This window comes from Bidens hawaiensis, unplaced genomic scaffold (assembly GCF_021521415.1).
Source record: "Bidens hawaiensis isolate Kalapana, Puna unplaced genomic scaffold, B.hawaiensis_p1.1 tig00014339_1, whole genome shotgun sequence".
NCBI lineage: Eukaryota > Viridiplantae > Streptophyta > Magnoliopsida > Asterales > Asteraceae > Bidens > Bidens hawaiensis.
Genome location: NW_027492237.1, coordinates 512,745 through 529,922, shown reverse-complemented (window position 1 = coordinate 529,922; position 17,178 = coordinate 512,745). Strand labels below are relative to the sequence as shown.

The 17,178-nt window shown below is 37.8% G+C and overlaps 1 protein-coding gene across 1 annotated transcript in view; it reads right to left on the bottom strand.

Moving 5' to 3' along the window:
- Positions 1–6,447: 6,447 nt before the first annotated feature.
- The window catches only part of LOC143546434 (aspartic proteinase oryzasin-1-like), a 40,411-nt gene continuing 29,680 nt past the window's right edge, over positions 6,448–17,178 (bottom strand). The window contains exons 10-13 of the mRNA XM_077038103.1: positions 7,580–7,739; positions 7,372–7,485; positions 6,664–6,752; positions 6,448–6,532 (exon numbers count right to left, since the gene is read on the bottom strand). Of these exons, the coding sequence (XP_076894218.1) occupies positions 6,448–6,532; positions 6,664–6,752; positions 7,372–7,485; positions 7,580–7,739 (448 nt within the window). The remainder of the gene's footprint in view (positions 6,533–6,663; positions 6,753–7,371; positions 7,486–7,579; positions 7,740–17,178) is intronic.

The window sequence follows — 17,178 nt, the reverse complement described above, 5'->3', positions numbered from 1 at the left end:
AATTACAAAAGCCTATACTAATCATCATATGAACTAAATAAACATATAATAACATATAATTTACCATAAATAGCAGTTTTGACTATATATGTTCATAAGATACTTTAATCGAGTTTTTCAGTTCCTAGTTCGTATTTTAGATTGCCTTAACAATGTTACTAGTTAAGCTTGTTATTTTTATATGAACAAATATCATATTAATACCTAAATGTCCATGTTCAAATCATCATATCATATATGTATAAGTTCAAGTAGTTAATTAACCAATCAAAATATGAATTTTCTAAGTTTAACTAACAAAGTTTCCTATTATAGTAACTTTTAATTTTTGATAATTCTATCTAATTCAATCTTCCCACTTTGATTAATTACAATTCTAAATTTAATTTATTAAATTAGTTTGATAGGGTTTCATGCATCCTAAGTGTTCTATCCAATTTTGTTCTTTCAATTTATCATTCAACAAAGTTTTTTTATTTAGTAAGTTGTTGTCCATTTTAACCAAAGTGTTAACTAATCCATGCTTCTAATCATGCACCCTATCTTAGTTCAAAGTTGTTATTAATCACATTCATCACAAGTATTCACATCAAAATCCAAATTTCAACTTTTCTTAAATTAAAGTTTCCTTATTTAGTAATTTTAACAATATTTGTTAATCTTCAAGTTCCAACTATTAATTCTAGCATATAACTTATATTACTTTCAATTAAGTTATTCCATATCACTTTTGATTCATCAATCTATCCAAAATCCAAAACTAATCCAAAACCCAAAAATCCCCAAATTTCAATTATGAACAAACTCTTGTTTTTTTTATCTTTAACAACAATTTGTCAATAATCCAAGTCCTTACTAACAAGTGTGTAAGGCCCCAAACCCGGTAGCCCTACTTTCGTGTTGGATTTACTCATAAATGCAGTTCTAAATGTGAGAGTTAATTAAAACATTCGCGGAATATAAAAGCTTTCATAAAACATTTCATAACAAAACACGTCTTGTCTTAAAACATCATTTTGTCTTTCAAAATTAACGAAACATTAAACTTAAACGTCTTGAGTCTTCCGATGCCAGCCTCTTATTCAGTGCCAGTGTCTCCTCAAGCGAGCTGCCTCATCCTACTCACCTGCGTGCATACTAAAAGTCAACTACGCTGAGTGAGTTCTAGTTAATCATACACTATACAATACACATAAACTTATATTCTTACATTCATACTTTCATACTTTCTTTTGTATTAACTTACTTTCATATCGTACGTTATAAAGAGCATTACGCCCTACATTCCTCGAGTATTATTAGGGCTCGGTACCCTCCTTCCTCGAGTATTATTAGGGCTCGGTACCCTCTTTCCTCGAGTATTATTAGGGCTCGGTCCCTCTTTCCTCGAATATTAGTAGGGTTCGGTTCCCTAGTTCTCGAATATTAGTAGGGTTCGATTCCCTCTTCGTTACCATACAACCATCCTTTCCTTCTTTTATTAACTTTATCACATTCATACATATAAGCATACATATCATACTTACTTTATACTTAGCGTTACAACCTGACAGTACGTGCAATATCCGAAGATCGTTCACGTACCGTCAAGCCATCATTCATACATATCACATCATTCACATAAGGCATACACTTATCTCTTAGGATAAGCGTATTAACAAACATATCGAGTATGCACACAGCCCCGAAAACATAACACATAAATGGGGCTAGAAACTCACCTGAATCCTGTTACGCTCTCCGTTAATAGTTATCCCTTTCTTCAGTTGTGCACGGCTGACTGTATAACAAGTATACGTATCAATTAACTACTACTACTCATGTTGTATTTCTATCTTTATATGACCCACAACGAACGGGGGTCCGGGGGCAGCGCCCCTGGCAGCGGGGTCTAGGGGCGGCAGCCCCTAGCAGGGTCCAAGGGGCAGAGCCTCTGGCTAGGCGAAGTTAAACCATAGGCGGACTTAGCTTTATGCGAAGTTAAACCATAGGCGAACTTAGCTTTAAGCAAAGTTAAACCTTAGGCAAACTTAGCTTTAGGCGAAGTTATCAGTTAGGCGAACTTAGCTTTAGGCGAAGTTATCAGTTAGGCGAACTTAGCTTTAGGCGAAGTTACCAGTTAAGCGAACTTGGCCGTAGGCGAAGTTATCACTTAGGCGAACTTGGCCTTAGGCGAAGTTACCAGTTAGGCGAACTTGGCCGTAGGCGAAGTTATGCTTTGAAGGCGAAGTTAAGCTTTGTAGGCGAAGTTAAGCTTTTGCAGGCGAAGTTTCCCAATTCGCAGGCGAAGTTGCCCAGCATCGGCCTGTTCGTCCTTAACCCCCGTGATCATCTTCGTTTCTTAACCAAATAACTCGATTTAGGTATCAACGGAATCGTCTGACCAGCGCCTTCAAACCCCAACCATCAAATCGGCCTAACATCGATGTTTAAGGGGTGCGATTTAGGCATATAGGTTACGGGTTCTTTTATCAATCGATTAACCCATCAAATCTTAACCATTTTCAGTAAGTTTAGCTTTGTTGGATTCGTTTTTACCATACAAACACCGATCTATCATTTCTATACTAATCCAAACCTAAACGAACAAGTTATCGATATAAACGTACTGTAAATGAGTCGAACTACGAACACGAGCTGGTCTTGCTGCTTTGGTTTGTCACGACGATCTAGCACCAACAAGCTCGGGTCCTCGTCTTTGGATCTTGGTTCGGGTTGTGTGTGTGTTTTGGAGTGTGTAGAGATTAGGATGGATAAATGGATGGAATGGAAAGGATTGGGGTTTAAGGGGGTATTTATACTCCCTTAAGCCCATGGACCGAAGGCCCATATTTTCTTTTAGTCCATATCTAATCCCACCTAATTATTCTACTAAGTCTTCATATTTTGCTATTATTATTATCGTTCCACTAACTCGTTTATTTCACCCGACAAAATAATATATTAAATATTACTTTAGAAATTTCGGGATGTTACAAAGTGTAAGACCAATAATCAATCCAAACTTCATTCTAACAACAAACCCTAATATCAGACTCTTTCAAATTCACCAAAAGTTCAAGAGATTATTAACACTCAATCATCAAATCTACTAATCAATATAGAGTCTTTAGGATGTATGTATGTATGTATATATTATTGAGTTTTGATCCTCTCATACATATATACATATACTCACGGCACACATACATATACATATACCACACACATTAGCAATCTTTCAAATCAAACTCAAGAACAATAATCCTTGTATATCTATAATCAATACTTAATTAACCATAATATAATACTTACTTGATTTCTTGAGATTGTGAAAGATGAAAATGGTGATTATGTGTGAGAGATGTGTTGTGCTTCCTTCCTAATAGCCCTTTAATAGCTTAATCCTTCCTATCTTTAACTCTATAAACCTCCATTGATCTTTATCTTGATTATTAGGTATGTGTGTTTATGTATATGTGTTAGTGATTTGAATTTGTGTGTGAAGAGAGTGTGTGTGTGTGAGCCGTGTATATAGAGAGAGTGAAAGGGAGTAGGGTGGTGAGTTGTAAGGTATAGATTGACAAGTGTTTGGTGTTAGAGTGTACAACACATGGGGTAATGATTAAGGTAATCATTGGGAATGTGAGGGGGTGTTTTGTGATTGGGAGAAGGAGAAGTAGAGGGGGTGAGGTGTCATAGGATGGTGGTTTTGAGAAAACATTGGGTGATGCAAATGGCTTTGGTTTAGTAAATAGGTGTTTAAACAATAATCTTAAGTTTCCATTTTAACGTCTAACGAATTTTAGCTAATCAAACGGATCCCTTTCTTAATAAATTTTTTTGTCATACTTTGAACGAAATTGGATCCTTGATAATACAAGCCTAAGAAACTAATTTTTGGAAATTATTGACGTTAGGTCCTTACCGGGTCATCCACAGACACTCGGGTTACATATTTTGCAATTTTTGCGATTTGAGTCTTCTAAAATTAAGTTTATACATTGTCTCGACTACTTTAATATGTACTTTATTTTTTCGAGATCATTTAGCCTCTTTTAGGATTTATTTACTTGTTGACTCGTTACCCGAGGTTATTCCACATCAGGCTCGTTAGGTGGCGATTTTTGCACTTTTTGTTGACTTTGAAACGTCTAGATTACTAATAAAGAAGATATTTCTCAAAAAGATCAAATTTTATTGCTAATCGAGATTATATTAGTCGCGGTTTAGGCTTATTTTTAGCCAGGTGTCACACCTTCACTCATATATTATTAGGGCATTTTCCCTACATTCATAGATATTGTTAGGGTATGTCCCCTTCATTCACATATCTTTTTAGGGTATGTTCCGTATATTAGCAATATTATTAGGGTTTGTTTCCTTCCTACTCATACAACCATACATCTATACATACCTTCTTTCATATCTATAGATAACCATATACATCTATACATGCACATTCACATATCATACACTTACCAGATATAAAGTGTATTAACCTAACACATAGAGTATGCACACAACCCTGAAAAATATAACAGAAAAAAAGGGGCTAGAAACTCACCCGGATCCTGTTTCTCTCGGAGTTAATTGTAATACCCTTCCTTAACTGTGTACGGCTAACTGTGTAACAATTATAAGTATCAATTAACTACTCCTAACTAGATCATATTCTAAGTAAGTGAAACCCCTAACGAAAGGGGTCCGGGGGAAAACGCCTCTAGCAGCTGGGTTCTAGGGGCGGCAGCCCCTAGCAGTGTCCAATGGGCAGAGCCCCTGGCTTGGGTCGAGCTAAAGTTTAAACGAATCGAGTTTCATTTGACTCGAGTCTCATTCTAATCAAGTTTCATTCTAATCGATTTTCATTCTAACCGAATCGAGTTTTAATTCTAATTGAATCGACTTTTCATTATGATCGAATCAAGTTGTCAATCTAATCGAATCTAGTTTTCATTCGATTTATTTCTTTTTTCGATGCGATCGATTTATTTCTTTTTTCGATGCGATGTGTTTTGTTTTTTTGATTCGTTTTGTTTTATTTTACAAAAGAATCGAGTTTTCTTCAAGAACTCGATTCGAATATACTTTTCCATGCCTTTCAGTTAAAAGCGTTCTCTTTCGATCCGATATGACTGTTTTATCAATATGACGGATTCTGGGTCATAATAACTTCATTTCCTTACTTTAACAAGATTCGAACATCACTAGTTCGTCCCGACTCATCCCAAACAACTTGTTTACTACAAAGTTTATGTTTTTCTTACATGGTAAGGTCTGATTTGCCTTAGTACCAAATCTTAAAAAAACCGACATCTGAAACCTAACATTTATATCAAGAACGTACCTTTTCTGGTTTGGCTTCGAGACTAGCTACGTAGATCTGGACATGTTTCTTGCTGTTTAGTGATGCTTGAATCACGAAATCTGCCCTCTTTTAGCTCGGATTGGATCCGGGTTTGAAGGAGAGTGTTTGTGTGTGTAGGCAAGGTTGACATGATGGTTTAGGGTTTTAGGGAGGTTTAAGCGTGTTTAAATACCTCTAAGTCATGGACCTAAGGCCCATCACCATCCTTATTCTATCTTTTATCGTCTAAGCCTACACTCTATTATTATTATTATTATTATTATTATTATTATTATTATTATTATTATTATTATTTTACTTAACTTAAATTATAGCACACCATTAAGTAAACAAAATTCTTTTATTTATTATTATCAAAAGTGTGATGTTACATGGTGGTTGGCGGTAGTGGTGGTGAGTGGAGGCAATAATTGGTGGCGGCGATGGTCATAGGCGGCATCGGCGATGGTGGGTGACGGTGGTAATGTTGGGCAGTAGCGGCAGCGGGTGGCGACAATGGTGGGGCGCAGCGGGTAACGGCGATGGTACCTGGTGGGTACTGGCGGCGGCGATGGGTGGTTGTCATGGTCGGAGTCAGCGGTGGGTGGCGGTGGTGGTGATGGTCGATGATGGTGGTGGGTGGGTAGCAGCTGTTGTAGTGGTGGGATATGGTGGTGGAGATGTAGGGTGAAAGATGAAATTAAATGAAAAACAAAAGAGTGATGGATGTAATGAATTTGAGGTGTTTTAGAAGGTGTAATGAAATGAATCATACCAAATGAATGAAATTTGTTTTATTGATCTACGAAGGTTAAACGGTGTTTGCCCCTTTTACACAATAACACTTATACTAAAATATATTCCAAGTTTTTCTTTGTGATTAATTGATCGAACGACGGACCCATCCCCTAGCTTTCATTAAAGAAGCTAGCCCACATTTCATATTATACATACCGATATCCCTAAACAAATATAGCGTCTCACTTTCAAACTCGTAGTCTCATTCTTAAACCTCAAACCAAATGACACTTAATTCTTTTAATCACACGATAAACCATATTAACAATGTTAAACATATTGATTTGTTATATAAAGGTATCGCAAAGATACAAATATATCAGTTATGCAGCTTCTGCAAATCCAACTCTAAGATTGTCATAATCAAATACAGTATGATAACGACGCATAAACGCATCACCCAATTTCCTGCATCATATGAACATCAATAAAGAAAGGTATGCTAAACATGATTTTGAAGAGTTTTCAGATATCCAAATTAATCTGAAGCTGAGTTGTCCCCGTTGATATCTTAGAAGCACCAAAAAAAGGACACTTACCAAAATGAGCCATGGGATGTTGGAAGATCCAAAGGAACGAAACCACTAAGGCATTGTACATCAGCACCCTTTCCAATCTTAAGTATGTACTGTAAAAGAATTACCATGGCGTTTAAGAAGTTTAACTAATAGTCAAAATACCACATAGCAGTGTGGTCTATCGAGTTTTATATGGTGAGAGATTTTAGACGTTCATGGTGTATGTAAAAACCGTCAAATCTTCCAACCAATCATCAGTTCCGTTTGGTTTCTTGGTCGTTTTTTTTTAAATATGCGGTAAGTTAAGGAGTTTTTCAAACTATATTGAATGGTTTGGTTTATGCTTTATACAATAACATAGTCAGGAAAAAAAAAAGTAAACCAAGCCATAGTATTTTAAATCTGGGCCTCTATTTATTTTAAATTTGGATATGTGAGAATTTTGCTAACCAACAATACAAGAGGAGTTGGTGTTTTACGTTTAACTTATGAAGCATTGTCCCTTATCTATTTTTATCAAAGTTTAAGAATTCTTTTTTATAGACGCACAATAAATGTAAACCATGAAACCAAACTAATGCCCAAACGCCTAGCAATATATTTGTTTGTTTCTAACCAATAATCAGTTTCGTTAATTGGTTTAGCTGACGGTTTAAACTGAAGATTATCAAGACCTGAATATGAACACCCCACCCGTAAGGAGAGATAACAAATAAAGGTGAAATATACATCATCTGGGGAAAGCTCAAACTCTTTGCCGCCAATGATGAAAGAAATAGTAGGCATCAAAGGAAGTCTTGCACAGTCAACCGTCATCTCTTCCATTGGCAGCAACTTACATATCTATAATATATGTTGGACCCGTCAATCGTCATATATAAAATCAACAAAACAATATGAGAAAAATTGTATTAAATTAGTGAGAAAGGAAACTCACCATGCTCACAAATCCTGTAATAGTATCTTTTGTCTGGTTTTTTGCGAATGTTTTTTGAAGAAACCCAACAATCGCCTTACAGATAGTGCAAGTTGGAGGAGCCATTTCTATTCCAAACGATGCATCATCATTCCTATCTACAACACTCGCAATACCAGTACTGCGCATCACACACAAGAGCAATAGAATTACATATCAAGTTGTTAGGAAAGAGAAATGATTTAATCTCTTTGTTGACTCATTTAGAAGTCCAACGTTTTGTAGTTGATTTTTCCTTATGTGAGATGAAATTGTTTGTCAAAAAATCCCTATCCACCAGCTTTTGCGTCTTCCAAACACTAAAAAAAACCATCACCGACGACTAAGACCTAATTTTCAATGTCTAAGAGAACATTTCTTGGTTAAATTTACTATTTTGGCATATTTCCCTTTCTTATAACCATGTGAAGAAACACGTACGAAGTGCATCATTTTGGTAAGGACCAAAATTTATAAAGTAAAGAATGCGTGATATAATTATACATAGAAAAATTACAACTTACTTCTTTTTGAATTACCTAAATTATGGAATTAGTCATTTTAAAAAATGAGTTTCATTTTTTATCATTTATTTGCATTTTTTCCTCGATTTTAGTCTTTTATACTAACCAACGATCATTCAGAAACCCAGTTAAGTCTTGGCATATACCAAATATATGAGGGCTAAAAGATAATTTTAAAACATAATGGCATAAAGGTAAATTTATTGTATTTGAAAAATAGTAAATAATATCAAAATAATCTAAATCCTTTTTTCACATTTAGTGGGTTTTCACATTATTTAAATATTATTTACTATTTTTGGCTTTTTAAAATACAATGAATTTACCTTAAATAAGGGGATTTCAGGTTAGTGAAGGCAATCAAGTTGTTGGTGGTGTAATATAGTGGGAGACATAAGGTTATCCGGTTGAAACAAAGGTGGCTGGATGTGAAATTGGGGTCATAGATAAGGTTTGAGAAAAGTAATAAGGTCACTGGTGACGGTGTGTGGATGATAGGACGTGATGGAAGATGGCAGCGGGAAAGAGTTGTAAGGGTTTTTAAAGGTAGAATTAGGGTTTGTTTAACATCGAAATGTGAAATTACGGTTTTTTGTAATTGATAGAGGAAGAGGAGCATTCAGGCCTCACAAGTGGGCTCTATGATGAAGGCCCAAGTATTGACGAACAGGCCATGTTATATTTGGAGGGCCATGATCGTGTCTTCAAAGTTGGCCCATGAAAACGGGTATAACTTGGCCAACAAAGCTCCGTTTCAAGCCTATTACCAGTCAAATCAAAGCTTGAGACGAGGAGCCCATTATGGCAAACAGCCGACGGTGGTTTGGCCCCTGTCCGAAGCCCAAAAATGCCTCCTAAATAAAGTTTTGGACCTTTTTATCTTTTTTCAGCACTTTTTATCTTTTTGTTTTTGGGTTTGTGTTTGGCCCATGACCTATTTTAGGCACATTTCGTATTTGGAAGTCTTTTTATATGCTTGTAATTTAATTCCAAAGGTTAGACTTGAATTTTAATAATTATCAATTTTCTCTTAATTTTCCCTAGAACCTTTGGATGGGATTTGGGAGTTTCGAAGTTCGTCACGGGTATTCACCGAATCAATGTGATTCGATCTTCATTTCGTTTATACCGCTGTATCAGTTGGTATCAAAGCTGAATTCCTGGTTCGAAAATGGCTCCAAGGAGACAACAGAGACCGCTCGATGAGGTTTACGAATGAGAATTGGAACAACGATTTATGGCGCGGGTGGAGCAACGATTGGATCAAGTGGTCGATCAACTCACTGATCGAATGGCTGACTTGATGAATCGTAGAAGACAGGTCCTGAAAACAGGGAGGGGCATGACTTCGATAATCCACTTTTTGGTCATGATGGTTCGTCTTCCGAAGAGGGGTACGAGAGGGGGCCAAGTCAAGAACCTGGTGGTGGCAACCGGCGTTGGGATGCTGGGATCCATACGGATATCCCAGAATTTGATGGGACTAGTTTGGATCCGGAAGGGTTCATCGATTGGTTGGTTATTGTAGAAGAGGTGTAGGAGTTCTGAGAGGTCCCTGAAAATAAGCTGGTCTCTTTGATCGCTACCAGACTACGTGGGAGGGCGTCAGTATGGTGGCAACAGTTGCAGATGACACAAAATAGACTCGGGAAGTCACGGATCATGACATGGGCCAATATGAGAAAGTGTTTGCGGGACACTTTTTTACCTCACAACTTTCAACGGTTGATGTATCAACATTTGCAGAATCTGAAACAGGGATCCAGATCGGTTGATGAATATATGACCGAGTTTTATCATTTGATTGCTCGTAATGATATTCAAGAAACCGATGAACAAATTGTTGCTCGGTATATTGGGGGTTTAAGGGTTCAGATCATGGACTCTGTAAATCTTTTTGATCCGTTAACAGTCGCCGAGGCATACCAACGGGCGTTGGCTTTTGAAAAACAAAACCGTCGGGTGGGCGGTTCGTATTCACCATCCCCTGCTGGAGGAAATTCGGGGTCGGGTAGTGGAGGGCCTCGTGTCGTGCCAAGTCAGCAGAGGTCGGGGGCTAACAACACTAGGTCGACTTCTAAGGGGGCTAGTAGTAGCGGGGTGAAGTGTTTTAAATGTGGTGAGACAGGTCATCGGCATGTTGATTGTAAACAGGCAGGTAAGAGGCATTTGTTTGTTGAATCTGATGATGAACAATATGAAGAATATGAAAAGGCCCCAGAGTATGATGAAGAACCCGAGTATGAGAAGGAGTTTGTGACCGGAGATGTGGGGGTGAACTTGGTGGTTAGGCGTTCTTGCTACACACCAAAAGGAGATGGAGACGGATGGCTTAAGCATAACATCTTCCACTCCACATGTATCATTCTGGGGAAGGTTTGCACGTTTGTTATTGATTCTGGATGTTGTGACAATCTGATTTCTGAAGAGGCAGTCCAAAAGTTGGCCTTGAAGACGGAGAGTCACCACAAGCCTTATAAGCTTCAATGGCTTAAAAAGGGGGGAGAGGTAATGGTCTCAAAAAAGGCCCTTGTTTCGTTTTCTATCGGGACCACATATAAAGATGATGTTGTGTGTGATGTGGTTCCTATGGATGCGTGTCACTTGTTGTTGGGTAGACCTTGGGAGTATGATCGAAGTATATAACATGACGGACAGTCAAATTCTTATAGCTTCATGTTTGGTTGGGTAAAGATAACGCTTGTTCCTAGCAAGCCCAAACAGCTAGTCACAAAGTAGTCGGGTAACCTATTGACCATTAGTCAGTTTGAAGATGAGTTGGTGAAGGCATACAATGTGTTTGTTTTGATAGGGAAGCCAGTGGCCGAGGAAGTTGAGGTTCCTGAAGCTATGATTCCTTTACTTGAGGAATTTTCCTATGTTTTCCCTAATGAGTTGCCTGATGGGCTGCCACCTTTGCGTGACATCCAACATTATATTGATTTGGAGCCTGGTTCACAATTGTCCAATAGGCCGCATTACAGGATGAGCCCAAGAGACATTAAGAGTTGCGTACACAGGTTGAGGAGTTGATTTCTAAGGGTCATGTTTGTGAAAGTATGAGCCCGTGTGCTGTTCCTGCTTTGTTAACTCCAAAGAAGGATGGTACCTGACGGATGTGTGTTGATAGTCGAGCCATCAACAAGATTACTGTGAGGTATAGGTTTCCTATTCCTTGACTCGATGATTTACTTGACCAGATTAGTGGTGCCCCTGTTTTCACAAAGTTGATTTGAAGAGTGGTTATTACCAGATTCGTCTTAGACCTGGGGATGAGTGGAAAACAACCTTCAAGACTCGTGAAGGGTTGTATGAGTGGTTGGTGATGCCTTTTGGTTTATCAAATGCGCCTAGTACTTTTATGGGTGTGATGAATCAGTTGCTCAAGCCTTTTATTGGGAAGTTTGTGGTGGTATATATTGATGATATTCTTATTTATAGTGCTTCTTTCAGTGAGCATGTCGTGCATGTCAAGAAGGTTTTGGCCTTGCTTCGCAAAGACAGTTTCTATGCAGCAACAAAGAAATGTGTGTTCATGACCCCAAAAGTTTTGTTCTTAGGGTATGTTATTTAAGGTGATGGGATACAGGTGGATGAATCTAAAGTTGCAGATGTTCAAAACTGGACAAATCCTACCACCATTACTGAAGTCCACAGTTTTCATGGTCTTGCTTCTTTTTATAGGCGGTTCATTCCACACTTCAGTTCCATTATGGCCCCTATGGCAGATTGCATGAAGGGAAAGACATTTGTATGGACGGAGGGTGCAGAGTTAGCTTTTTAGGTTATCAAGGAAAAACTCACTACCGCACCAATTATGGTATTGCCTAACTTTTCACAAGTTTTTGAACTTCATACTGTTGCCTCAAAGGTTGGGATTTGCGGGGTCCTCAATCAAGGGGGTCGACCAATTGCTTATTTTAGTGAGAAGTTAACAGGGGCAAAGTTGAGATATAGTACTTATGACCTTGAGTTTTATGCAGTGGTCCAAGCTGTAAAGCATTGGCGTCACTATTTGTTTCATAAAGAGTATGTTTTATTCACTGATCATGATTCTCTAAGGAATATTCGCACGCAAGACAAGATATCTCATAAGCACGGGCGTTGGTTAGCTTTTCTTGAAAAGTTTACTTTTGTGGTTAAACACAAAACTGGTGTTTCAAACCGTGTTGCAGATGCCTTGAGCAGAAGGGGAAATCTGCTTGTTGCTGTGAGAATCAATGTGCTGGGGTTGGATGTTATTCATGAGCAGTTAACCACTGACTCGTATTTTTCATTTGTGTTGCAGGATGTGCAAGCGGGTCAGAAGTCAGACTTTCTTCTGCATGATGGGTTTTTGTTCAAAGGGAATCAGCTATGTATTCCTGACTCCGGTCTTCGGTTGAAAATTATTCAGGAGTTACATGGGGAGGGTCAGGTTGGTCGTGACCGTACTTTACATTTGGTGCAGTCTTTCTACTTTTGGCCTACTATGAGGAAAGAGGTAGATCGTTATGTCAAAAGGTGTCGAATTTGCCAAGTCTCAAAGGGCACTGCTACTAATGCGTGTCTCTATATGCCTTTACCAGTCCCTTCAAAGCCTTAGACTAACATTAGTATGGATTTTGTGTTGGGGTTACCTCGGACTCAGAGTGGTAATGATTCGATCTTTGTTGTTGTTGATCGGTTCTCCAAGATGGTGCACTTTATTCCTTGCAAGAAGACGACAGATGCAGTTAATGTGGCTCAATTATTCTTTTGGGATGTTTATCATTTTCATGGTTTGCCTTCTTCTATTGCATCTGACTGGGACATTCGTTTCTTGAGTCATTTTTGGCGCAGCCTATGGAAAATGGTGAACACTCAGCTTAACTTCAGTAGTGCCTATCACCCTCAAACGGATGGGCAAACGGAGGTTGTTAATCGGTCAATTGGTAATCTTTTACGATGTCTTGTGGGTGATCATGTGAAGTCTTGGGATCAAAAGCTATGTCAAGCTGAGTTTGCTCATAATCATGTTTTCAATAGAAGTATCGGGTTTAGTCCTTTTCAGTTGGTTTATTCTGCTCAGCCACGGGGTCTCCTTGACCTGATGTCATTTCCTGTTCCTGGTTCTGTACCTAAGAAAGTTAAAGATTTTGTTGAAGGGCTACATGAGATTCATAAAGATGTGCATGACAACCTGGTTCGAGCCAATTCAAAGTACAAGCAGGCTGCTGATCAAAAACGAATACAAGTTGATTTTGAAGTAGGAGACTTTGTGTGGGATGTTTTAACTAAAGATCGTTTTTTAGTTGGGGAGTATAACAAATTGTCAGCCAAGAAAATCGGGCTAGTGGAGATTATGCAGAAAATAAATCTGAATGCTTACCGTCTGAAGTTACCAAGTCATATTTGTTGTTTGGATGTTTTAAATGTCAAACACCTGCTGCCATTTTATGGGGATTCGTCTGAATATGAAGTCACTGCAGATTCGAGGTCGAATTTTGTCTATCCAGGAGGGAAAGATGAAGGCCCAAGTATTGACGAACAGGCCATGTTATATTTGGAGGCCCATGATCGTGTCTCCAAAGGTGGCCCACGAAAACGGGCATAACTTGGCCCACGAAGCTCCGTTTCAGGCCTATTACTAGTCAAATCGAAGCTTGAGACGAGGGGCCCATTGTGACAAACACCGACGGCAGGTTGGCCCCTGTCCGAAGCCCAAAAAAGCCTCCTAAATAAAGTTTTGGGCCTTTTTATCTTTTTTCAGCACTTTTTTTTTTTTTGTGTTTGTGTTTGGCCCATGACCCATTTTAGGCCCATTTTGTATTTGGAAGTCTTTTTATATGCTTGTAATGTAATTCCAAATGTTAGACTTGAATTTTAATAATTATCAATTTTCTCTTCATTTTCCCTAGAACCTTTGGGTGGGATTTGGGAGTTTCGAAGTTCGTCACGGGTATTCACCGAATCAACGTGATTCGATCTTCATTTCGTTTATACCGCTGCATCACTCTACAAGGGAGGCCTGGAAAGAATGATGAAAATGGTGGTTGCATGGGGAGGAATGGTGGCCATCGATGATGAGCTTTGTGACCATTAGGAGTTGGGAAGAAAATATAGGGTCCGAGGTTTGGAAGATATAAAGGTTATTTTGTTTTTTTTTTTGTTTGACATGGGTCCCTTTGTTACTTTATCACGCATTTTATATTTATTTTAATAATAAAGGGTTGAAAATGACCAAAAGGTCCTCACATGTCAAGATTTATGAGTTTTTGGATAACCGTTATCCTAAAGGATTAAAACCAAGGAAAATATGTAAATAAGGAATAAAAAGTATAATTCATTTTTGAAAAGAACTCATTCCATAATTTAGATAATTTAAATGGTCAAAAACTGTAATTTTCTCTTATACATTAAAATCACAATGGAAAACTAAAAGGTAATATTGCATTTATATGACCCATTTTGGAAAGGGGTTCGTCCTTATAGGCTTTGGAAACGATTACAGGAAATTATCCACTTTTTGTATGTACTGGATGGATACTTATTAAAAAACTTTCAATCGGATAGGAAGTGAAAGTTTTTGAAAGATGGATGCGATGGGCACGGGTACTATCAGTGTTCGTTGGAATTTGTGGGTGCATGCATTAGATATGAGTGCCTCTCAAGTTGGGAAGCTCAACCTTTTTTCCTTTTTTTTTCACGTTGGCCACCAAACGTTTGAAAAGTCTCTGTGTCCCCTTACATAAAAATGGTCCATTTGGAAAACATATACGCACCGGTGAGGTGAAAAACCTTGTGTTTGTAGATCCACTAATGTTATCAGACAATATAGGGTTAATGGTGTACCTTAGGCAAAAAAAAGGTCGTGTGCTTTGTATGATTTTATCGAAATTATAAGTGTGTTCTATTGAAGTTAAACAAAATATTAGTTGTATTATAAGTTATAAAGGTTTGTTTGCTATTAGATTAAAGTTTGTTTAGGGGTAAAAGTGTCAATGTAAATAGGTTAAGATCAATATTGTAAACAGATTGGAACGGTTATTGTTGAAACGTCGCGACGGTATCGATTGGCAGGGTCTATATATACCCTCATCAATTCTTTTGATTTGTGTCAGACAATATTTATTAATCAAAGAATTTGTTTAACATCATCATTGTGTTCTTATTCAATATTCATATTCAATTGTTTGATCACCATATTTCCAACAGTGGTATCAGAGCCAGTTTATCAAAATCGTTGGGTTCGTGAAATTGATTCATTACTTTGATCAATTGTGAAGGCTCTATCAGAGCGCTTATTTTCAATCAATCGTTCCAGGGCATTAGCATTCAAGGGCGTCAAAATTGGAACTATTTGATCAAGGAAGTTGGAAACCAACTCATTAATTGAAATCTGATATAAAGGTTGCAAAGTAATAAATTAAGGAATTCTATTAATTGGGCAGATCGAAGGGTACAACAAAGAGATAAGGCAAAAAATCAAATATTGTAGGCACCATATATAATCTGAGGAATGGTTTGGTTTCTTTAAATTGTAAATAATAATTGAAAGTAGGAATCCATATCCAGATAAGTGGTTTTTCAATTTATTTATGTTTATCGAATTGATTTGAGAATTAGGTAGAAAGTTTTGTTGTTTGTTAGGCCATCATCAAAGATTATCGTTTGTTGTTGGTTGGTTGGTTGGAAGAAGAGGCAAACGAAACAATAAAACTAAGTTTTTGTTCTTGTTATCTTGATAAGGAAAACAACAGAAGTTGTTAAAGATTAAAGTGTTATTTTTCTCAACATCAAGATATTGCAAATCTTGATTATTGGGTAGAAAATAAATTGATAGGATTGGAAATAAACGGTTAAGATTTTTGGTTAAGGAGAATCGTGATCAACGGCGGAGAAGCGGGATTGCTTGTCAACGACAGAGAGGCGGGTTTGATTGTCAACAACAGATTGGTGGGATTGGCATCAATAGCAGGCAGGTTTGACTTTCAATAGCGAAGCGGGTTTGATCAGAATAAGGAACCAAAAGGATAACCAGGTTTGGTTTTGTTTTGTTTTGTTTTTTTTTTAATCTTGTACAAGTATTATCATAGTTGACTAGTACTTGTGGGAAGATAAGGAAAGGTTTTAGTAGAATGGTTTATTAGTTTAGAATATAAAGTAGGCAGACATTATGGGGGACGAATCATCTAACAAAGAACCGGTTGCGATTAAGGAAGGAGGAACGTCAATGACTTTCCAATGTCCAATTCTTAACTCCACAAATTACACAATTCGGGCTGTAAGGATTCGAACAATTTTTAATGTCCATGGAATTTGGGAAGTAGTGGAACCAAATGCGGAAACAGAAATGGAAGTGGATGAAAAGAAAAATAATATGGCAGTTGCATTACTATATCAAGCACTTCCAGAAAATATGGTTTTGCAAATTGCAGATCTTATTTCAGCAAAAGATATTTGGGATGCATTAAAGGTTCGACATGTGAGGGTTGATAATGTTAAGGAAGCACGCATTGAAACACTCGAGTCAGATTTTGAATCATTAAAGATGAATGTTAACGAATCACTCGATGTTTATGCCGGAAAGATTAGTCAAATCGCATCACAAGCAAGCAGTCTTGGGCACACTTTAGATGATAAAAGATTAGTTCGAAAGCTTTTGGGTCTGTACCAGAAAAACACATTCAGATAGTAGCAGCGATCGAACAATTTTCAAATCTTAACACGATGCCGTTCCAAGAAGCAGTTGGGATGTTGAAGGCTTTCGAGGAACGCACTAAGAAGCAAACTAAGGAGGAAAACGTGTCAGGTAAACTTCTATTCACTAAAATGAATGAAAAGGAAATGGGAAACACCATAAATGTGAGCATTGCGGTTGTGGGAACTCATATTGGGAGGGCTTTGGAAGTGACCCTGGAAAAGGTCGGGGTCCGGTAGAAGTCGAGGCGATGGTCGAGTACAACAGGACAAGCGTCACATACGGTGTCACAAGTGTCATGAACTTGAGCATTACATGAATGAATGTCCAACATGGGAAAAGGAGGAGGCGAATCTGATCCACGAGGAGGACGAGGAACCAACTCTGCTTTGAAG